Here is a 23,645-nt window from a genome sequence, read left to right as displayed (position 1 = left end):
AGTTTTGCCGATTGGTTTCCACATAGTTTCCCTATTTCCATACGATGTGTTTGACGTCACACGCAGTTAAAACGAATTTCGATTTTTGCATCCAAATTGGCCCTACAGGCTCCATATGATGCATATTATTTTCTACATGATTCATACGCAAAACATACGAAATATGGGCATCATCATATGGAGCGTTTCACAAGAGAAATGTGACAGCAAAATTAATACATTGCACTAATACAACGAAGACTGCATGACTGCAGCCCAGAAAGAGACTACGGGCTTCGTGAGAGCAAATGATTTTGGATGAGTTTGTATTACTGCACGGGCGCCACGTTACTGCACGGGCGCCATGAGAGGATTTTATAATGTGATGCTAGTACCGAGCGCACCGAATTTTGCACTCAATCCAACCCGACATGAGAGTACGGGCATCTTCGTCTTATGGCACCGTTTGGCAGCATCGGTAAGCAAAAAAACCCAATGCAATGCGTTCGGTGTGGCTTGAAACAGCGGGCATTCGTACTCTGCTTTGTTACGTCCACCGAACATAGACTTTAATTATCCTGGACATAGTAGTCTCCAGGTCTGCTGATACTGACCGAACAAGGTCAGCGAAAGCGTTGTGCTGCATATGCAACGCCTGGCACAGTCAGGGTTTCCCTTAGCCGTTCTCAGCGCCGTAGCTAAGTAGTCGCTAAAGAAGCTGCGAACGGGAGCTTGCAGGGAGTGGGAAGTGAGGAAGCCAGAAGTGTTGCCACATGTAAACAAGGTTTTCCACAACGTAAAAAGAAAAGCGTCTAAGTTCTAGGTGCGTGTCGTTTACATGGCACCTTGTAATCTGTCGACACTGTGCGCAATGATGAGCGCACAAGAGAGAAAAACAGCGCATTAGAAAACCAGAATGCGCCAAGAAGCAGGTCTCGAGATATGCACTACCGTGCGCTACAGGCGTGGTTTACGGCATACCCCCCGAGTTGTGGCCGGGCATACACAGGCTCGAAGAACAACCCTCAAGAAAGGGTACAGCTCTAACCTACCAGCGCACTGCAAGCAACGTAAGGAATGTGCCCCCCCGCCCCCCCCCCCCCCCCCCCCAAAAAAAAAAAAAAAAGGTTCTGGCCCGTAGGAAGAGAAGTTGGAAAGGAAGAGTTTGGAAACAGACCAAATTAAACAGAGTGGTCCTCATACATGCATTAGTGTGGCGTCGGTTCGTGTGTATGAAAGAGCTCTTCTGGAATCGGCCCTTTTATTGTAGCCACAGTACAACGCGCCTTTATCCCTGTGTGCAGTTCATTATCCTTTATCGCTTCATTTTTACTGCTTCTGTGAATGCCTTCGTGTAAGGATTCACGTGCTTGCTAATTCTTGGTAATGGACCGCGTTGTATCCAAATCCACTCTGACGTGTTGTGAGAGAGGGGGCTGCACATGAGCTTTTTCCTTTGTCTTTTTCTGGGTGGAAGGACGAAAATGAGAGTTAGTTTGAAAGTTAGCGTTAGCTTGTGATGTGTACTCTTCTATCTGTTCCTGTGTCAGCGCTATAGCTTTTAGTTGTAATATGTCGCCAACTACCCCACTACTCCAACTAACCTACCACTCCAGCCACGGAAACAAGCTTCTCACTTTAAAGTGCGCATTCTTACTGTACAACAGGGAGGGTGGACTCCAATATTTATTTTTGGCGATTGGCGAAGAAAGTTGAGCAAGTTGGTTTACATTCGTGGTGGAACATGGAAAAAACGTAAGAAACAAAAATGAATAAGCACTTAATTTATTTTGTTTCTTCTCTTCTGTCCGTGTTACACCGCGAAGTTGTCCACCATGAATGTATTTTTGGTGCCGGTATAATCTAGCACATTGACACGCCAGCTATGCGTGGCCTAACAATTCGATGGCCCTCAAGTACTTGAGTGGCAGCTACAGCTGCCGCCATCAGATCAGGGATCCAATCATCAAAGCTGTTCGCGCGCTATAGGACTGTGCGCCATTGGCCGGAGCTTTTGCTACCAAACGCCGGGCTACCACTGCGCTCAAAATTATGGGCGCGGGCCATTCACAGTCTTGTGACGTGCGATCAGCTTCGAGAATTCCAGCCCTTGACTTCAAACTAACTGACGCAAGCTGTAGCTTTAAATTTAGTGCCGGCAGACTGTGCGCCAGAATCCGGTACGAAGTGAAAGGCAAGATAGTGAGTTCTATTGACGTTTTCCAAAGAGATTTGAAAGCCTTCCCTCGCCAGGAGTACCACAGCGCTAAGGGGAACGGGTTGTGCGCCTGGCCCGTGGTTACTAGGGACTTCTAAAAGCATCGATGCTTGCAGCCATAAATGCACATACGCAGGCGAACGCTAGAATCGTCTCAGGGAAGCGACGAAGGTAGATTGTTTAACCGATGAGCCACATATGCTTAAGGCAAACGCCAATGTAGATAAGGAGTGGGTCTGCGGGACCCGTTCATAATCGGTGGGCTGCCGAGCCGTCAATTTGGTGGTTGTGCTAGGTGGCACGGGAAGTGCCTTTGATTCTCGAATGCATATGTCGGCCAAGTATGCCTAGAGAGCAGAGTAAATTAAGGTGGCTAGCTTTGTTAATCGTGGCTAGTCTCTTCCCTCACAGAGACGTCTGAAATTTATTCTGCGACAAGGTGCCACGCATATTTGCGATCGATTTTGGTCATGGAGGCATCTCGATTTGTTTTTATTACAGCGTCCATGAGCATCCAGGCCCTTGGACCGCACATGAAGTCCAAATGTCAGCACACAGCGGTGATGAAACGTGCCCTCACCTGTGCCCTTCAATTCCAAAATACCCTCGACGGCCACATCAAAAGCAAGCCACCCATGGCTCTGGCTTGCGGGTAGGTGACGAAGACCGGCTTCATTTAGGTCAGCTAGGCTCAGTACGGAGCCGGAGAGCGATAAAGCTGTCGGTAAAACTGCTTTACGCCCCCCGTAAGTGGCGCATTATGTGAAAAGTATGCATAGCTAATGAACCATTAAGACAAGGTCAGGAAGGATGGACGTCTTTCTGCCTCCCTTTTCGCAAGTGCTCGCGCACTGAAATAGGCGCAATGGACCTGAAAGTGACATAGCCGTCGTAATGTTTCGTTGCGTAGTTTAGGCTCCCGAGCCGAGTCCGAGGTACTCGAGTGACTGAAGTATAGTAAACTGGAGTTACTTAGCTACTTCACAACAGCCGAAAAAGCTCCAGCCACATGGCAGATTGGTGTTTTAGGAACGGCTTAATGAGCAACATCAGAAGGCACTTGGCCGCCTTGTTTTGTATCTCGTTCATTAAAAGTTGACGCCGTTGCTCTGAAGTCAATTCATTGATATCACGCACAGAGCTTTAGAGCCTTCACGAGGCCTCATGTCACGCCGATTATGCCGTAATAAGAAATTGACAGATGCTCAGATGATGGTGCGCTATTAACCGCGTAAACATAATGCGCTTTTAGGATGGCGCTTGCCGCCTTGAAGCTTCTCCCTTTTTGACGCATACAATTACCTGAAGTTTCTGACAATTTCGCAAAGCTTTAGCTGGCTATTTATGGCTCGCTAATGATATTATGCTAAAATATTCTGAATTTACATTTCTCTTCACTTTGGCTCGCTCTATGTCTCGATAATGACTTTTTATGCTTTTCAATTGGTTGCATTAAATATATTTCGCCTTAATTCGTGCGCCACTTAGGATCAGTCAATGACCCGCGCTCGCTGATGTGAACAGCTTTGCCTCTCTCCACACTCGCGGACCGTTTGTGGGCACCGCTGCAGTCCCTTTTCTAGAGCCTCTCGATACGCCTCTCCGCCTCCGCCGATGCAGATTTCCTCTCGTCGGGGGGCGGTTCTCCCGCTCGGCTCGCTGCAGGTGCCGGAGGCTTCACTCTGCGACCATGCAGCGACACACGTCGGTGTTTTCGCCTAACTGCATTCATACTGCTCACACAGTAAATCTAACGACATCAATGGGCAGCCAGTATTGCACTAAACACTTTGCTAGCAATCACCATTCTCAGTGCACGCTCTGTTGAAGGTGAACCTAACAATTTTTTTTTTTGTATTTCACTAAACTTAACCGCCTTGTACGCTATATTTCAGATGCGCAGAATCAACACGCATCAATGCGAGTTCCAGCCAGAAGCTAGTCTGGTCCCAACTCTGATTGACCTGTTGCAATTTTCCTGTCTCTCTCTCTCAATCTCAGGTACGTCACTCGACTCCAGGAATGCCTGTCGTCGTCACTTGAAGGTACAGAATGCGTCGGAGAGTCGAGTGTTAACGCTCAGCTTAAGGTCTACAAGCGCGTCCTCCAGGATGCGTACAGCCTCAACTGCGATGGATCCCGTCGAAAGGAAGCCAAGACGGGAAGACAACAGCGAATGCAAAAGAAAGCCGATGAGAGGATGCAGAACAAAAAATCCGCCTTCAGAATCGGAAAGGATTTGAGGCAGAACGCACTCCGGCGATACTTGGACAAAAACACCCATATTTCTAAGCAGACAGGTGGACGGGGTAGCTACGACGAAGATGATGACTACGAGCTCATCTCAAAAAGGCAAAAGCCCGTGTTCATGAATCCGGCGGGCAAGCTGATGGAAGAACCAGACGGATTCCGTGACGATGACAGCTACGACCTCTTGCGGTCTGACGGCTACCAGTACCATGACCTGAACAGGAAGAACCAACGGGAGCTCGAGGACTACGAGGACTTCGCTGACCTCGAGCCGGACGTGAGACCTCGCGCCGGCCGCAGATCGCATCGACGGCACAGGAAGCTGCGCAACAGGGACGGCAAAGCGAAGAAACTGGTCGCCGACTCCCTAGTGGCGAGCAAGTCGAGGCACTCTAAGCGCGACAAGCGGCGAAAGCTCGCCTATGAAGACGAATACTTCTTCGACAATGAGCCGGAAGAGGAATCCGTGATATCTGGCCTTCCGCAGAACATGGCCATGTTCCAGCACATCAAACACAGACCGGAAATGAACGTGGAGCGCCTGCTTAGCGGCAACGTTACCGCCAACGCTTCCATCACGACTGACATGGCTGGCCGTAAGCGCTATTTTTGACTTTACACAAAGCGATCAACATTGCACGCATCTAAGTTAACGTTTATGCGAAAGGATGTGAAATGAGCAATTGCACGAAGGAAAACTCATTACTAACTCTGCTTAATCCCAGTCAATATTTCACGAGTTTGATAGTCGTATTTTCAGCAATTATCTGTCTTCTGATAATGCCTCTGATACTTCGTGCAAGGCCACGTTCAGTGATGTTCCGTGCCGTAACTAAAATTCCCTCATTTATACCCAGAAATCCCCATTTAAAACCCTTTTTCCCGCAGCTGACTGAAAATTCTGGCAATTATAAAAAAAAAAACGAGACAATTTCGGTTCTTTAAGTTCCCCGAATTTCTGTGAAAATTCTCCTTTTGCGATCTTAACTTCTCCAATTCCCCAAAAAAGGGAAAATGCCCCGATTGGGACACCACTGGTAAAGTTTGGTCGTTGTAGCAGTGACTGTCCGGTAATCGACCTAGCGTTCCCGCCTAACTGTTGCAGGTATGATTTCATTTTTTCCCAGTATGTGCCGAAACCAAATTGTTTTCTCTCTGCCTTCGCAGAAAAGGAATCTGTCTGCAACAGTGCCGATCTCCAAAATGAAGTGAACAAGTGCAATGTCACCCTAACCAAGCTGATCTCCCTGTGGCCTCAGTCTTATAAGAAGCAGAGAGACCTAATCATGAGCAAGCAAGCATATGATGCGACAATTTGCAGGTAAGTTCGTCCCGTACATCTGAGTTCCATACCGAGTTCCATCAGTTTCTTCCCAGTTTTGTACCGTGCGGCTACTGCCAATCTACGTCCAAAAACATCAACTTATTCTTTCTTTCAGCGACGTGAGGAGCTACAACGCCTGCTTGACGTTCGCAATGCAAGCAACCGGGTGTGGGGATCATCTGCCCACTCTGAGGGAGATAATCGAAGAACAGCAGAGTCGATTCGGCCTCGGCTTTTGTACGTCAGGAAACAAGCGCAGCCACCCCGACACATTTTTCTTGTTATGGGCCATATTCTTCGCATTGCTGCACAGAGCACAATGACTGCACTTCAAAAATAAAGTTCTTGCTTGACTCGCCGTATAGCTTCTGTCCGCCTGGATTAGTGTCGACGGCCTTCACTCAGTTGCTCATCCACTTTCCTTTGATACTTGCCCCTGGCCAGTACGCAGGTATACAGTGTGACCGTGCAGCGGTGACTCGACGATCGGCGCCATTTATGACACTCATGGCGCATGATGGACCTCAGAGGCCGCATAATGTGTCGTCTAGAACAGATGCAAAAGCCCTACATAAGATGTTTAATTTTACCCTGCTATTTGCTTAAACGCTCTCGCCTAGTGCAGAAACCTTTTCGTGTGCACTTGCTATGGCAAACGGGCAATTTATTTAGACGCTTACCTCAAAACGACGCTGAGTCTTCTTCTAACGGCCGGTTCTCGCCTTGTTTGAAACAGAGGAAACTACATAACTAAGCTTATGAAAGGACATTGGATCAACGTAGGCATCTTGCTGCATATGCTTACTTAGCCTATCTATGAAAGGACATTGGATCAACGTAGGCATCTTGCTGCATAAGCTTACTTAGCCTATCTGCACGTATCCCCAGGAGGATGCAGACAGGGAATGCCTCAGTGAAATCAAGAGCGTGGTGTCTCTTGGAATGGCAGCCGGCAAAAGTCCAGTCAGTGCAAATTTTAGAGCGCAGCTCTTTGGCGTCCGTTCCTGGGTTTCGCGTCGTCGTCGGCGTTGTCGTCGGCCTCGTAACCAGCTCCGCCCCCCTTTCACCCCCCCAGCGCTAGCAGCGACCGACTGATACCGCTGGATGCCGCTGACGCCGCTGGAGAGTCAAGATAACGTGACTGCATAGAACACCGTCGCCGCCATGCAGAAAGAGGAGGAAAGGGTCCCCCCCCCCCCTGTTCTTGTGTGGCGGATAGGGTGCTCTTCAGTTGCCGACGCGCCGGTTATTTCACGTAGGCCCCGGCACGTCGACGAATACGTGACCACCTTCCCACGGCTAGACCTGATTCTTAGCGCTGCGGAAGCGAGGGTATCATATTGTTTGTGTCGGCATCGGCGGCGTTGTCCCTGAAACCAACTCCGCAGCTGGGGTTGACTCACTATCGAAAAGGTGAAACAGCTTATTTGCTGCGCTCAAATTTCGCATTAGGAAGTAACGTAATCGTCGGTAATTTTTTTCATCTCTTCTACACCCTGATTTCGTAATGGCCTGCATGACTGCTGAGGTTTCGACTGAGTCAAATTCTCTCTCGTAATTATGAAGGCTACATCGGGGTTGGTTATATTCAACGCATTTCTTTATAACCTCATTGATAGTGTGAATATGATCTCTTGTTTAGTAGCCTATACGAAAGTCTGCCTGGTCATTTAGTTGATTGAAGTCTAGCTTGTAGGCAACGTACAGCAAGCTGATCGGTCTAATTTGTCAAGTCATTGACGTCTCCTTTCTGATGAATTAAGATGTTAGCGTTCTTCCAAGCTTCCGATACACTCGAGGTCATAAGACGTTGCGTTTACAATGTGGCAGTTTTTCGAGCAAGCGTCCTTCAATAAATCTGCTGCCACCTGATCCTCACCAGCTGCTTTTCCCTTTTGCATGGCTGTGCACTACTGCCTCTCTAACACCTACTGCTGTATAGATTTGTGTAGAACTCCGGCTGTTTGAACTCCGGCTGTTTTAACTATCTTATCCATACTGCTAATGACATTGCTCCCCTTGTCTCTTAGCGCATACATCTAATTTATGCCTATGCCTAGATTCCTCCTGACCGCTTTTACGCAAAATCCATTATTTACAGCATGCTCCAAGGGGATGAATTGCAAAGTGAACTAGGTAATGAGGCGTCTAATTCAGGCAGGTAGTGCCCGCAGATCCGTATCAAGAAAGAAATAACGAATAAGAATGGGGTGGAGCGCATATGGCAGGTGCTCAGATCATGAATGGCAGTTTAATCCCTCAAGAGCAAATATAACAGCTGTTTCTTAATGGTACTCGCCTAGGGGGCAGAAACGTGAAAGGTAACGAAAAGGGCTCGACTTAAATTGACAACTCGGCGAGTTATAGAAAATGATAGGTACAACCTTAAGAGACATGTGGGGCAGAGTAGCAGGGGGCGGCAGAAAGTTAGGTGGGCGGATGAGATTAAGAAGTTTGCGGGGATACGGTGGCCGCAGCTGGCACAGGACAGAGATAACTGGATAGAGGTGGGAGACTCCTTTGTCCCGGAGTGGTCGTAGTCTGGCTGCTGCTCCTGATGGCATCTAGCTTACGAATGCAAGACCCCTTTCGCCACGTTCCGGAGTGAGTGCTTATAGGGCTGGTGAAAGTAAAGCTATACGCGGTGCATTTCGCGCATCCTCTCCGTGTTCCTCTTTCATGAAGAGCTAGACCGCCGCACGACCAGACCTTCGCCCTGCTCTGTGACCACGTTCCCACGGTTGCCGCTGAACCTTCCTAGCTCCACGACACTTTACGTCCCGACCATGGTTCGTGTAATAAAATGTTTGACTCGCTTCCCTCGCACATCTTCGGCAGAGGGCATGCTACAGCAGCGGCGTATGGAGTTAAGGTGAGTTGAACTGTTTTCTCAACGATTTTTAGATTTTACAACCTCCTGAGAGCATTTGTTTACCCTTCGGGAAATTTATTACTTTTACGTATTCGGGACAGAAATGCTTTTCTGTTTCTTTTTCGTCGTGACGTTGAGCTGGAAAGCAGGTGTTCATTTTTCTTTCGTTTTTCCAAAACTGCATTTTTCGTTCCTCTGTACATTGAATTATAAAGCGTAAGCAAAACAGCCAAACTAAAATGAAAAATTCATGGACGACAACTCTATTGCACAATGAAAGAAAAAAAACTCGAAGCGCATACTTTAGTCCCAAATGTGTAGAATAAGCATTTCTACTCTGATACAAAATTTAAGGACTCGGAATCCAGCAGTAAGAAAAAGGTACATCAGTAGAAAAACAAATACAATGACGCAATTTTTTGCCTAGTTTTGAGCTCTAATGTAAGCTGCAATCATTTAGAAGGTTGCTAGAAAATTTTAGTCATAGCTTTTATACTACTCTACAGCCAATTTCCTAAAACCTTTTTCGAAGTTTCATCCCTGCTTTCAGTATTTTAGATCGACGCAGTGCACTTTGGGGTAATTTTGAAATGAGCGTGGCCTCGTCAGTGTAAAGAGCCAATGTTGAAATCGGTGTCAGGTCTAGCTGGTATTGTACGTTACTATTCTTAATGTAACTTAGCCCTTTCAGACACCCTTAATTATTTTGATAAAAAATACTTTTGTGCCTAAACTGCATATAGTCTTCACGAAAGCCAATTCATTAGTTTTCTAACGGCCAAATTTTATCCAAATTTAAAAATAATTCGAAACTGTAATATTAAATCAAAATTCATGAATTCCACACTATAGGTGTTGAATCATTCGTGTTTTTGAAGAGGCACATGACGCATGCATTAAAAAAACTAGACACTTAACTAGTGACAAAATCACCAAGAAAATTCTCCGCTCGTCCGCGACTGACAGTCAAGCCGGCTTCCCAACCTGTTGCGTGCGCAACAGCTCTCAAGCCGACCACGGCGGGCCGCACCCTTAGGAACAAAGGAATACGTCAATGCGCTGACACAAGGCTACATAAGCCATAACACCGGCTGGCAACAGTCAATGAGATGTTACTCGGAAAGGCTGCACTGGAGAGTCAAGGATGTCCGACTCACCAGCTTAAGTTACGGGCGAATGTTCTCACGGATCAGGGCTGGGCGACGCCGATGCACCGATGCCGGACGGGGGGAGCCAGCTCACGATATTTGTTCTCTCGAATCTGCATTCCGCCGACGAAGAGTCTGACCGTGCGTGTTCGTCCGCGCACATCGAGTTACCGAAGAAGTTGCCTTTTTTCTGCGCCAACGTGGGGGAAGTGGATCGTGCGTGCCGCTCGCTAAGCAGGTGCAGGCGCCCTCGATTGCTAGCTAGCGTCAAGATGGACGGGGGTGTTGTGAGACGGTTCTGCGGGCAATTTCTACTTCACGGGACGGTCACCTGGCGACTGCTCACAACGTTCAAACCGAAAATTCGAAACAATGGCTCGAACGGGCGCTTCATGACTGACGGCTTTTGGTCACTCAGATTTGTGAGCGTCTGCAAGATGGCCGTCAAAGGGGTGAGGTGCTACTGCGTGGGAAAAGCGTGCGCTTGTCTAAACTGAAGCTTGGCGGCTATTTTTTTTTTGTTAAATAGAAATGTTACTTAATAAACGGGCCCCTCCATCACTTTCTTATTTATTTAATATATAAGCCCATGTAGTAATAATATATACTCCTGGCAGATATCTGTGCTCGCTGGCTTGATTCCTTGTGGTTTTGTCCGCAGACATCGTTTTCCACTTTTTCCAGCCATGGATTACCGAAACTCTTCCTTCCGGCCCACATCAGATCCCGCAGCCAGGGCGGCTGCACGTCTCCCCTTGGGCCTGCTCAACCATTCTTGCAAGCACGCCTGGTTCAAAACATTATGGGGTTCCGGGTGGGGAGAAGGTTACGTAGGCGCTGGAGGTAGCGTTGAAATGAACAGTTCGTTTCGTGCACGTTAAATTAAACACGTTGAAAGTCAGAAACAGATGAAATGTAAAACAGATAATTGAAAGCGACAGTATTATGCCCTCTCTGTCACGTAGCTGCACTAAATACATTAGCAGAAACATTAAAAATGGCAGCGAAAAACGGAGAGCTGCGCAACCTTTTAGACAAGGACTCGAGGAAGAACGAACACCGCCGCACTGACTTCAACTGCTGAAGCCAGCTGAAATCAGTGCGATGGCGTCCGCACTGCCTTCGTTGCGCTGCCGTTTTGTCGCTGCCATGAATCACAAACTAACCCTTCCAGCCATGCTCGCAACATTAAAGAGTTTGTCCTTAAGCTTTACTACCAATGGGCTTTGGCGCTGGCTGTGACTGACACACTTTTATCACAAGGTCAACATTCGAAAGGCAACGCAGAAGAGACAGAAAGGAATAATTTTAATTCCTGAGGGTTTTTCCCAACTGTTGAATTCCACGTAAGCAGTGCAGAACCGTTTCTGCTCGCTCGGCCAGCTGTCGCAGTCCTTCGACGCTGGAGTCGCCAGTAAACGAAAACACACTATGCAGACCGGTTTAATGATTGATGTGGGAACGAAGTAGTCCTTAGCGATAATAAGAGCAACAGCTACCTGTGTGTGCTATCATTTTGAACGAATTCATTTTTTTTCCTGTGCCAGCAACCACTGCGATTGAGGCCCGGAAGATGAGTCTTGCTCACCACTATCGGCAAGACCCTTCGTCTGCCCAAGCGGCTGCAGCGGAAAAGGCGACGACGACGAAGAGCAGGAGCAGCGGCTCGAGCCAAGCTCGCGGGCCACGCAGCCCGGCACGCCCCAGTGTTCCAGAGGTCGTCGAGGGGGCCGCCACGCAGGAGGAGGGCTGCTGAGCGCCGGGGGGAGCCTTCCTCTTCCGCGCTACCCAGAAGAGGCGCAGCCGCTTGGGCCACCACCACGCCCGCCCAGCTTGGTGAGTGGCTCTTTCCTTACCGTCGGCACGCCGTAACGGCCTTTGAATGGCCTGCGCCATATTGGTCCCAACGTTCGAACCTTTGCGGCCCGCCTTACGCCTCACCCTTCCGCACCGCTGTCCCCCGCGATCAGCGCGCTCTGTTCCAGAGCATGCTCTTTTACGCTACTGCAGCGAGGGCCGTGTGTTGTTCGAAAGGGAGGACCGTTCGCGTTCGGCCGTCGCCCAAGCCCTGGTGCTTCAGAACAGGACACGATGCGGTAGCCAAGACGTGGCTATCCAGAAATTACACTAGTGTTATATCCCCGTCTCGGCTGCGGGAGATGGTTGGTTCGAAACCCAGTGCCGAACGCCCACCGGTAAAATTGGGTACAAGCGTCCCCTGGCCCGGCGCCCAGCTTTCCTCAGGGGTATGTTCTTGGAAGAAGCTCCGTGATTCCCGCTGCGCCCCTCCCGGGCCAAGCCCATTTTCGACTGACCTCGCGACCTGCTAAAGGTGGTACCCTTCGGTCAACGAGGTTCGAACGCGAGCAAGCCTCGACGCGTTGTCAACGGGCGCGCGCGCGACCTTGGGCAACAGTCTCCTACTCAGTGAGGACATCAGGCCCCTGTACAGAAAATGGCGACCGCAGCGTCAGCGGTTCACCTTCTCTCTCAGCGCCAAAACAGGCTGCTTATGCGACCGGTTTTGTGAACTGTCTCCCTGGCTGGTGCGGCCAACTATTGTAGCATTGCAAGGTTTGTCATACGGAGCTATGGCAGTGGGCTCAGGGTCGTGTGAGTGTAAAGGTAGCCCAATCCGTGCTTTGGTAACAGCCTAAAGTGACATTATCTACGGGCTAGCGCGAGAAACGTGTCATTAAGCGGACCGAGAGAACCTGGGAGCTTTTTCTTAACCATCCTTGCAGCACTAAACCGAGCAGGTTTAAAAACCTCTTCGCAAGGTTAAAAAATTTCTTCGTGGCCATGCTCGGGCCCGTCCTCGTGCGTGGTGAATTCGTAACGCTTGGTTCCTTTCGTATCACTCTATCGTTTCACATAGTTACCCAGTGCGCTAGGCAGCAATGGCAATCATATTGTCTCCCTGATTACCTTGATTGGCAAGCGCAAATGCACCGGTCTGTTGCAATGCGATGTTGTGTACGACAGCTTATCTGTGCGAGTCTGCCTCAAGATGACCACAAAAAGCTACATGGCAAGTCACTGGAAAGCGTCAACAGTACAAGGCGGCATTCACGTCACCACTACGGGAGCTGGTTGGTAGTTGGTTTAGCTGGCTATGCAAACAGACCACCAAGCCCAAACCAATACTATAGTAGAATCTCATAGCCTCATCATGGGATTACACTGACGCGCTCGCCAATGACTCGCCTCGCCCTCGCAGGCGAGCTGGCCGGAATATTATGAACGATTCTGAGCTCATTCAGCCTTTTCAGAATCTTTGAAGCCTTCCTGATTGGTTGGAGTGTGTCAAAGCCTTTGCCAGGAGCGGGATGTGCACTTTGGTGCTGCGGTTGATAAGGTTGGAATAGTACAGAAAGAAACTACTTTCCCGGCCCAGATAGCGAACCCAAAATCTAGAGTGCGTTAGCGGCTTCCTGTGGAGCTGATGAGTCATCTGTTAAGAGAGGCTGACGCTTGATGAGACATGCAATTACCGTGTTGTCAACTCCTGTGGAGTGTGCCATTGCTGCCACTTTCTCGCCTTGTGGGCGGCGAAAGTTGAATTCAACGCTTCGAAATAGAAATTGCGATGCGGCAAACCCGAGGGTGCGAATCCGGACTGCAGTAAGCTGAGCTGTGGCTCACTACGCACATATGGTGAATGTAAGAGCGCAAACAAGGTACTTAGAGCTGATTTCACTCTTAGCGCTGCTTTGTGCGATGGGTAACAGATGGTGGGCGGCATGATAACTTGTCTCATCGCTGCTAAGAGTAGAGCCGGATGAAAGTCTTCCACAAGCCAGTCTTCCGCGTCGTCAGCACTCTAGGCAATGATGCAGACCCAAGTGATCTCAGCATCGGTCTAGGAGCCACAGCTTAGCGTCCTAATTTAAGGTACTAATTTACAGGTGCGGACATTAGTAAATGGAGCACGCTATTCTGTCATAATTTAAATCACGCTTCTCTTGTTGGACGCGAAGAAACATCATTTGTTCATGAGAAAGCACAGTAGCGTTCGCTACCATCGTGCACATGCCAGTTGGCAGTTTCAATCGGGAAACGCTTGAAAAATGCGATGGCGTGCTCCGGTTACTTTTGTCCGCCACTGTACAGAGGTAGTCGCACGTAAGAACGATTTGAGGCTGTCTCGCGATTATTTTAGCAGTTCCCATTCGCTGGTCGTTCTGACCACCTGACAGTTCTGAGAACGCGGCTCATGGGTTGCTTACGGCAGATGTGGCTTCTCCACAACACTATCAGGTGGCAGTGAGACATACAGACGCATTTAGGTTTCCCATGCGGGAACCTTGGGTCGCTCTGTTTCTGCCTCCCATGGTTATGTTGTGAGCCCTTCTTAATGGGATTTCGTTTCATTGCATTCTGCACGCAGTAACGCGAAGCTGTGCTTTAATGAAATGATGCATTTGGGAATTCTGTTTTCTCCTAGAGGGTCACCGTTCAAGTACATCAAGCATGGACCCGAAGCTGGTTGCGCTGTGCGCGATACTCTTCATCAGCCGGGGAGCTTGCGTAGCCGGCATCGGAAATCTGGCCAAAAAAGGTGCGCATCCGTCCTATATCGTGGCGTTCCCCAGTGCACCTATTTACGAGCTTCTCAAGCTTCTTCCGAACATACTGTCCCACTGCAGGTTTGTCGTCCGGAAGGGTTACGAGTGCCGCTGCCGAAAACAATGACACGAAATGCAATTACATACAGCTCGCCAAAACCTATACTCGCTGCTCGCTGCCCTTCTACGCGGACTTCGTGAGCGACACGCTCCGCTCGGAACCGTCTACCTGCAGGTAAGTCGCTGTTTTACTAACATCTCCATTGGGTTCAATTGCATTTTATGTGCCGTTCCTTTTTTTTCAGCCCGGTGAAAACCTTCGAGACCTGCTTGGAGAATGCCCTTAAGAACACCCTATGTTCTAACGACACAACGCTGTTGACCCCTACAGTTAAGTTTTTTACAAGCAACATATTGGGTGCTTCCCAACAAGCCTGCAACGCGGCTTTGGAAAGCAAGAACATCACCTCTTCTGTGGCGAAGAATGCCAGCGTTGAAGGAGAGAAAAGCCCTGTTGCCTATGGCACATCCTCAACCGCGAGTCACGCTCATTTAGTGATTTCCAATAACAGCTTGGCTACTGAGATTGATCTGAAGAACGCTTCCGCAGCCAAGGCACTCGATGAAGGTGGCAACCAAACGCAGACATTCCTCGCAGTCGAAGCAAACAAAAAAGCGTTCGTCGACGACAAGCCATCGGCAGAAAATAATTCTGGTGTATTTACCAAGAGCATTACATTCCGCGACTTGGTCGGTGTGACGAACGCAGCTTACAATGACCTGGGTTCGCATAATGATTCTGCAAACGTCGAGCGACGCATGAGGAGGTCTGATAACGATCCCTGCGAGCCGAAAATAGACACTGGCTTCAAGTTTCCCGAGAAATGCCCAAACCGGACGCTGCTTCGACGGATGTTCACATGCGGCGTAGCGATGCACGAGTTCATCTTACATGGTCAAGAACCATGCAAGTAAGAGGCCGATACGCTGCGCTCTTCGGTTACCCCTTAAAAAAATTCCCTACCAGACAGACTTCTGTCCAATGTTTTCTTTTGAACAAATGATTCCCTTTTTTCTTACAGGTGCTTCATGAACTACCGCGACTGCGTTGAGAAGGCTCGAAAAGAATTGGAGTGCGATAGTGGCGATGCCAAGGACGACCCTATTATAGTCACTGTGAAGTTAATCGAGAGCTTGATGCTAAGCTGGTACCAAAACCCATGCGCTATTTACACGGATCCTACGAACCGAACATCAGGTAAATAGCGATCCGCTTGGGTTCAAGCCTGCAATAAGCAGCTTCTCTATTATCTTCTAGTGCGAGCAAGGCTTCTAGACGAGGCCGAAGGCGGCTGCCACGTGCGGAAAGCATCGATTGCCTCCGTCGTTTGCTACGCAACTTACTTCGCCATGAACGAATTGAAGACGCCGGCACCATGGACAAACCACGATGACGTCTGCAGGTAATGCTTTTGCCCTATCCTTGAGAAAAAAGTACATATCTTGACGAAGCGATTCTTGGTTCACAGTGCATTCATCGACGTCAACCGATGCCTGGCGGCTGCGCAGCACAAAAGCAACTGCACTAACCTTGAATTCACTGACCACTCAAGAAAATTTCTCGCCATTATTACGTCCAAGCAGCATCGGGAATGCCCGGGAGAGGGAGGTAATTAAGATTACTCACTGACGCGATCGCAGGCATTGAAACCACCCACTCTTTCAGCAATGCCTAATGTGCAAGCTGTAGCAGCATACGTGAAGCCCGGATGCCAGCGGAGCAAGGCACTCAAGAGAGCCCTGCGGTGCTCGATAAGCTTCCAAGACCTGGCTGACACTGAGCGCGAGTTCGCCCCTCCACAGCCTGTACCTTGCGGGTGAGTGGCGCGATGGGCACTGCTCAGCTGGACCGTTTCGTACCTGAGAGTGGTTCGTGACTGCACTGTGTTCTTGCTACCGTAGCACTGGCGGTGATGACTGGCCAGAGCACGAGTGCCTGCCAGGCCGCAGTACGCTTTGCAAATATAGAGCTGTGATATCTTAGTGATGGCTACTTCTTTCACGACAGCCACGTTTCACGACTCCACACCTGTCTTGAAGACTCTGTCGAGGGAACCGGCTGCTACGGTGATATCAACGTTCACTTGGAAATCAAGGTCTACAAGAAAGTGCTCGAAGACTCCTACGATGTTCGCTGCCTCGTGGAAGGACCGACGGAAAAGAAGCGCCGTGCAAAAAGCAGCCAGCGCATGCTCAGGCCGCACCCGAAAACTGTAAGTATTGCAGCGAGGCCAAACACTGTCGGCACCCTAATGTTCGCACTCTTTCAGCTGTACAAGGAAATGTCGGGATCAAGCGGACTTCGAAGCTGGCGTGTCGACTTGGGACTCTACGAGAAAAACGACGACAACGCTGGCTACTACTACGACGAGTCGCTGGAGGGACGCAAGGCCGTGTTTGCTGGCCCCAGGGTCATAGCGATGCACCCGGACGAAGCGGAAGAGGAAGGCGACTACGAGAATTCCGACGCTCTTTACCAGAAGGCACACAGCGAAGGCGGGGGTGGATGGCGGCCGTTGGCTCAGCGCCTGAAAGAAGAGCAGGACCTCGCGACCAGTGTTATCGAGACCAACGGGACGTCGAACGAGACCACGCCGCTGGCCCTGCTGCAGTTCTTCAAGCCAGAGAATAGCGAGGCCCATGCAGCCCAAGAACAGCACGAGAGTCGCTCTGCTGAGCTCCAAAAGCTCGAGCAGCTCGCCAAGAAGCCTCACGTGAAGAAGGCAGCTGGGGAGGACGACTTCTTTGGGAATGAATACGTGGAGAATTCGGAACTTGCCATGTTCCCCAATGGGCTGGATATGTTTCACCACTTCAGGGGAGCTGCGCTGGCAAGGATGGAGAACGTCATGGAGGCTAACAAGTCTGAGTTGGCCTCCGATGGTAAGTTAACCTGCCTTGAATTTGAAACAATCATTAACTCCTCGATTCGTTCCAGACTGCCCCGTTGAGCAGGTCAAACTGGCACTGGGTCTCTGCAATGCAACCTTGAAGGGCCTTCTCCTCCGGTGGCCTAACGTCACCGACGTGGGTCTACCTCTGGACGGCAGCAGTGCGGGGGTGAAGCAGTTCTGCAGGTATTTGCCTTCCGCTTATTTACTGGAAAGTCTAAGCCTTACATGAGCATGTCGCCCTTGAGTGATGCCGGAGCTGCACAGCTTAACCAGTTGCCGCAAGTCTTTCTGCCTCAGCAGCGCATACATGCCGTAGTTTTGAGGGCTTCAAGATACTTCGTCTACAGGCGTTCTAGACAGCACTGCAGACACGCCTGCTGTTGCTTGTCACTTCGCAAACAGTGCTTTGAAAACAGCTGATAGGAAAAAAAGTGGTCGGAAGTTAAGGTAATTAAACTGAGTAGACTTGCGAAAGCAGATGTTAATTCTTCAGTTGGAGGGGACGCTTAAGCTCCACCCTGAGGGTATGACGTGATAGCTTTATTGGGTTAATGCCCACATATGCAGAATTGGTCATTCTCTACTTAACATTCTTATGTGGTGACGAGTAGGGAAAAACAGTAGCACCGAAAAACACACACACAGGTGAAGACGACGTAGGACAACCGCTGTTTTTTTTTTTTTTTACGTAGGACGTAGGGCGCTTGACCTATGTCGTTCTTCAGCTGTGTGTGTGTTTTTCGGCGCTACTGTTTTTCCTTTCTCAAGTACAATGAACTATCTAGCCCAAATAGTTCTTCTAAACTATAGACCGGTAGGGATATCGCTAGCCTGTTGCTCCGCCCGAGCAACCTCTCGCGACCAATCATTATTTAACTGCCAATCGCCATCTGCCTCCCACTTCCTGCAGCTGGCGCGACGCTCGTTCAAACTTACCCGAAATAAGTCGGGTAAGCTCGGGTTAGTTCGGAGCACACAACAATACAAGATGACAAGATTTTTGCCCGGGGTTGGTGCGTCTGTAGTAGTGATTTTGCACTATAAATGTAAGAAGCGTTGAAAAAATGGCACTGCGATAATGTGAGGAAACGCAATACGATTCTTTCAGTGACCTGAACACGTACAAAGCGTGCCTGGCCTCGGTGCTGAAGGCTTACAGCTGCAGCCATGGCCAAGCCATCAACGGAATTTATGAAGCCTACAGAAAACAGATGCGCCTCCCATACTGCTCCGCCTCCTCCGCCACCTGGAACAATGCAGCGGTGTGCACCGTATTCGTCGGGCTGCTGGCAAGCGTTGCCAACAGATACATATAAATTGGAAGAGAGCTCAAGAATAAATTCGAACCGATGCCGGGAATTCTTTAGTGTCTCTTTTTACAAACGCACTTGCAAGGCGCAAGCGCTCGCCCTATGCCACAGGACACTTGCTTAGAACACTGGTGAGCCAGTTTATGCTTTGTTAACCACAGAAAGCGTGGTCTTCTATAGTTTTGAATCTTAACAGCAGGCGGCGACTGCGGTGTATGGTGCGGTATTCAGTGAGAAAGGAATTTTAATGAGAGGAAAAGGAGAGGTCGGCCGGTGGTAACATGGCCCTGGCCTGCTACTCTACACTGGGGAACATACGTTAAATCTAAACTCTGTCCTCGCGTTGTTTCTCTGAAGTATATGCAAGCAGAAGTTCTGTTTCAGTATGTGTCATGCCTTCTTTTCTTCTGGAAAGATTGGCTTCCCGATACCGAAAGCCAGCCAGCACATATTAGCCATTAAGCATCCAACATGTCCTCCGCTCTTAGCGTAGCCCTCATGTGCCTGTTCCGCGCGCATGAAAATAACTTAATCTTGTTCTCAATAAAGTTTGCTTCAGACGGACATGTGGCTTCTTGCAGGAGGTTTCGTGCAAGAAGTGTTGAAAAAAATTGCACTGCGATAATGCGAGGAAGCGCAATATGATTCTTGCAACGACCTGATAAGGCTCTCACTGTTTTCTTGCTAAAAAACGAAAAAAGAGCATCCCTTTTTCCTGGCGCAGGGGCAGCGTTGCCTGTCCAGAGCAGTATGCCTAGATTAACAGTTCATAACCTAGAGGATGTGAGGATGTGTCTTTAGCTAAGTTTTTCTAAAACTGACCGGCGTCTTGCGGCGGCAGGGCAGTTCGACGTAGGAGACCGGTGTGGTCTGAGAAGAGAATAAAATCGTTTAACAACAGATAAGAGGGGGCATTGGAAGAAAACTCGATGCGATTACCTTCATGGGCGGACAGTAGCGGCACCACACTGTCTCGCCTGCCCCCCCTACTGTCCTTCCTGTCCGTTGCCTTCAAGGTATTTACTAAAGTAATCGCGAATAGAATCAGGACAAGCTTAGACTTCTTTCAACCAAATGATCAGGCAGGCTTTCGTAAAGGATATTGACAATACACCATATTCACAGTATCAATCAGGTGATAGAGAAATGCGCAGAATATAACCAAACCCTATATATAGCGTTCATTGATTACGAGGAGGCATTTGACTCGGCGAAAACCTCAGCAGTCATGCAGGCATTGCGGAATCATGGTGTAGAAGAATCATGTGAAAATACTGGAAGATATCTACAACGACTGCAAAGCTACCATAGCCCTTCATAAAGTAAACAATAAAATTCCAATAAGGAAGGTTGTCAGGCAGGGAGACACGACCTCGCCAATGCTATTCACCACCTATTTACGGGTATAGTTGGGGATAAGAGTTAATGGAGAATACCTAAGTAATTTGCGATTCGCTGATGACGTTGCCTTGATAAGACACTCAGGAAATGAGCTCCAAAGCATGATAAAGGATAACATGCAGAAAAACAAAAAAAAATGTTCAACAGTCGCGCAAGGGAACAGCATTTCACAAATGATAGTGAGGTGCTAGAAGTGGTAAGAAAATACGTCTACTGCATGACAGTTTACCAATATCCCTCAAGAGAAAAGTATACAGCAGCTGTATCTTACCGGTACTCAACTATGGGGGAGAAACGTGGAGGCTAACGAAAATGGTTCGGCTTAAGTTAAAGACAACGCCGCGAGCTATGGAAATAATAATGATAGGTGTAATGTTGAGAGACGGGAATCGGGCAGAGTGGGTGAGGGAACAAACGCGGGTTAATGATATCCTAGCCGAAATAAAGAGGAAGAAATGGGCTTGGGCAGGGCATGTAATGCGAAGGCAAGATAATCTCTGGCCCTTAAGAATAATGGAATGGATTTTAAGCGAAGGTAAGCGTAGCAGGGGGCGACAGAAAGTTAGGTGGGCGGATGAGATTAAGAAGTTTGCGGGGATACGGTGGCTGCAGCTGGCAAAGGACAGGGTTAATTTGACAGACATGAGAAAGGCTTTTGCCGCAGTGGGCGTAGCGAGACTGATGATGATGTCTTGCGCGTGTAGCCACAGCGTGCCTGTGTCGCAGAGTTAAACTTCTGCCACGCGCTGTGCTCTTCGTCCTTAAAATGCCAAACGCCATATTTTGCGCAAGCATTGCCTCAAATCGCGCAGCAATCGGGTATGCATGGTTGCACCGTACTGGTGCAGGAGGAAGAGGAAAGGCAGGGAGGTTAACCTGAAGAATGATCGGTTTGCTACCCTGCACAGGAGGAATAGGGCGAGGGGATAAAAGAAATGAAAGAGAAAAGAGAGTAGGAGAAAATTGAAGACACTATGAAAAGTCAGCGCTCGCTAAAGTCACAGCCTATCATGCAGGCCAGAAGCTCTCAAGAAGCGGAGCAGTGCCATGGAGGCCTTCACCGCCGACGATCGCCGCGGCCAGTGGCCGAGAATCTTCATTTCCGTCAGTGGGCATGGATCTAGACGCTCCAGCGCACGGATGAGAGACTGCGTTTCGGCGCTGTAAGCAGGGCAGTCACAAAGAATGTGGGATATAGGGTCGTCATACCCGCAGATGGCACATGCAGGGCTATCAGCCATACCGACCACGAAAGAGTAATGGTTGGTGAAAGCTACACCAAGCCGGAGTCGACATAGCAAAGTTTCTTGGCGTCGTGGTGGTCACGTCGACCTTTATGAACAAGCGCTTGCTTGTTCATGCTGACGTTTAGTTTTGTGCGGTGAATCACCGTACTTCACAGAGAAAGAAAAAGATTGGTGCGTACAAGACCACTTGTGTTCTTTTTTTTATGGTTTAGAGGAAGACGGCCGTAAACACTGTAGTCTTAACCTCTTCGGCCCTCGGTTCGTCATGGGAATACAAATAAATAATAATATTTTTGAAGACTTATATTCATGAACGTCATCGACGTGAAAAGAGAAACTGATATAAACTCTGTTGTCACGGTTGTCGGCGCCGGTCCGCCAGTGCGACATGGTTTCGGGCATACGAACAGGGTTGGTCAAAAGTTTCCAGGCCACAGTGTTTGCTTTTGAGCTGTTTGGCGGGGCATTTGCGTAGCCCTCGAAGCTCACTATATCTGTGCGAGTTAGGAGAAGCATGTTATACTCATAGAGGTGCTAGGGCCCGACTATGACCCTTCAAAGCAGACCTGGTGGCCTGGGCACTTTTGACCAACCCTGTACGTCCCTGCAGCCTGTTCTGTGACAGGCGGCCCACCTGCTCACCGGGTTGTGGGCAACCTACCGGGTGTGTATACCTGGCTGGCCTTCACCTGGGTGAAGGCCTTCAATGTAAATGTCTTCAGGGTAAAGTCCTTTAGGTCGAAGGCCATGTGGTAAAGGCCTTTAGGGTGAAGGCCTCCATGGTAAATGCTTTCCCGGTAAAGGTCCTTAGGTAGAAGACCTTTACGGTATAGGCTTTACGGTAAAATGGCTAGCACATAAGGATCTTGAGTGCCCACGGTAACTAGTGCTGCTACACGATAGTCCACGTTTTGTCATGCTAAACAGTCTGCTATTTTTTTTAATATTCAAAAGCCATGCGTCACATAGTGGCAGCCATGAGAACTAGAAGAGCTTGTCCCGAATTCCTGTAAAAGAAAAACTGAGGTCAACTCTCGATTTTTTCTTTTTTCTTTTTGCAAGCAAAATCCGATAGTTCGGCATTGTTGCTATCGCTTTTTGTCGCTTGTCCGGCGGCGAAGGATGAATTTATTGCTAAGAGATTTGAAATCGAAGCTGAAAAACTTTTTATAGCCGTTCTGATTCGAACTCAGGACTCTGATGAAGAAATAGCCGAAAAGTGACGTAAACTGACATGAGCGTGGACTCTGTGTTTGCTGGCAGCAAGCGGTGCAGCTTAGCAGCAGCCGAAATGAAAACTACCGCCGGCCGGACGTTGAAGGCTTCATCAGCCGTCGCTACTCGCTTCGTTTACGTTTGCACCAGCGTACTATGCATCCCATCCCCGATCCTGACAACGAAATTGTCACAAAAAACTGCAGCCTGCACTTTAGCGACCTCAATCCAACACAGCGTGCGATGTTTTTGTGGGCTGAGGCGACGGGTCTGGCAGGATTGTCCGAGCACCGAGGAGTCGGCAGCTTCGGCAACAAGCCAAGCTACTGGTGCCCAGCGCTGGTTATGCAGCCGAGCGTCTTGGTGGTACGTTGACGAAGCGAACACGCCGAGTGGTACGTTTGCTAACGTGGAAGATCGTGCAACATTAGCTAGCCACAGGTGTTATCCTCATCGCAGGTGCTTGCTGCGCCATGACGTCCGAGGAGAACTCAGTGGAATACTTGGAATTCCTCTGCTGCTCCGAAATTGTAAATCGAGGCTCGTCAACAAAGAAACCATGCGGGTACGCAGAGCGCATAGCCTCGAAGCACCAAAGCATACAGAAACTCAGCTGGCTGCCCGTTGCGCCACCAATTACAGGTTTTCTTTAAATTCCAACATTCAGGTTGTCTTTTTTCCGCCTTTCTCGCGTGATAAAAGTGCATTAGCGGTTTCAAAACAAATCTTTATACTTCAATATCCAGACACATAACTTTCATTCACGTTTGTCAGACTGAAATATCCGTGGCGCTTTTCGGTTATTTCGTCATCGCGCTTGTACTCACGAAATTGGCCAGTGGCGGCGATACCCGTATTTTAATTCTTGCTCTTTTTGCCTTACAACAGCTTTATTTTCAGTAAGAGAGGTTTGGTTTGGTTTATGGAGTTTAACGTCCCAAAGCGACTAAGGCTGTGTTTTTGTGATTAGGAGCTGGTATTCTATCGATACTAGCCAACTTCAATTTCCCCCCAGTGTCCCTCCAATGGTAGCCTACGTAAGTGGCATCATGGGCGTGTTTCTGCCATGGACAATATGACGTCTTCTCCCAGGGGCCATGTCATTGGGAGCTCCGACTAACGGCAGAGGACTAAGGCGTGAAAGAGAAAACGAGGAAGA

At 49.0% G+C, this 23,645-nt stretch overlaps 1 protein-coding gene and 1 pseudogene across 1 annotated transcript; both read left to right on the top strand.

The window, feature by feature from the left end:
• Window positions 1–6,094, top strand: part of LOC149350797 (uncharacterized) — a 60,048-nt pseudogene extending 53,954 nt beyond the window's left edge.
• Window positions 6,095–14,264: 8,170 nt separating this feature from the next.
• Window positions 14,265–18,629, top strand: LOC149350796 (uncharacterized). Its single transcript, XM_089576939.1, has 11 exons — window positions 14,265–14,352; window positions 14,441–14,594; window positions 14,665–15,330; window positions 15,442–15,617; window positions 15,678–15,822; window positions 15,889–16,028; window positions 16,086–16,236; window positions 16,428–16,632; window positions 16,690–17,302; window positions 17,358–17,496; window positions 18,422–18,629. Exons 1-11 carry the CDS (start codon window positions 14,265–14,267, stop codon window positions 18,627–18,629), a joined length of 2,685 nt encoding a protein of 894 aa, XP_089433065.1.
• Window positions 18,630–23,645: the final 5,016 nt, after the last annotated feature.

Source organism: Amblyomma mixtum, chromosome 3 (assembly GCF_055824585.1).
Source record: "Amblyomma mixtum isolate Tamu chromosome 3, ASM5582458v1, whole genome shotgun sequence".
Classification (NCBI taxonomy): Eukaryota; Metazoa; Arthropoda; class Arachnida; order Ixodida; family Ixodidae; genus Amblyomma; species Amblyomma mixtum.
This window is presented reverse-complemented; position numbering and strand designations above follow the sequence as displayed.

Coding starts and splice junctions, on each gene's coding strand:
- LOC149350796 (XM_089576939.1), top strand. CDS start 14,265: ATGGACCCGAAGCTGGTTGCGCTGTGCGCGATACTCTTCATCAGCCGG. Junction 16,029..16,085: donor GGAATGCCCGGGAGAGGGAG/GTAATTAAGATT, acceptor CCACTCTTTCAG/CAATGCCTAATGTGCAAGCT. Junction 17,303..17,357: donor GTCTGAGTTGGCCTCCGATG/GTAAGTTAACCT, acceptor GATTCGTTCCAG/ACTGCCCCGTTGAGCAGGTC.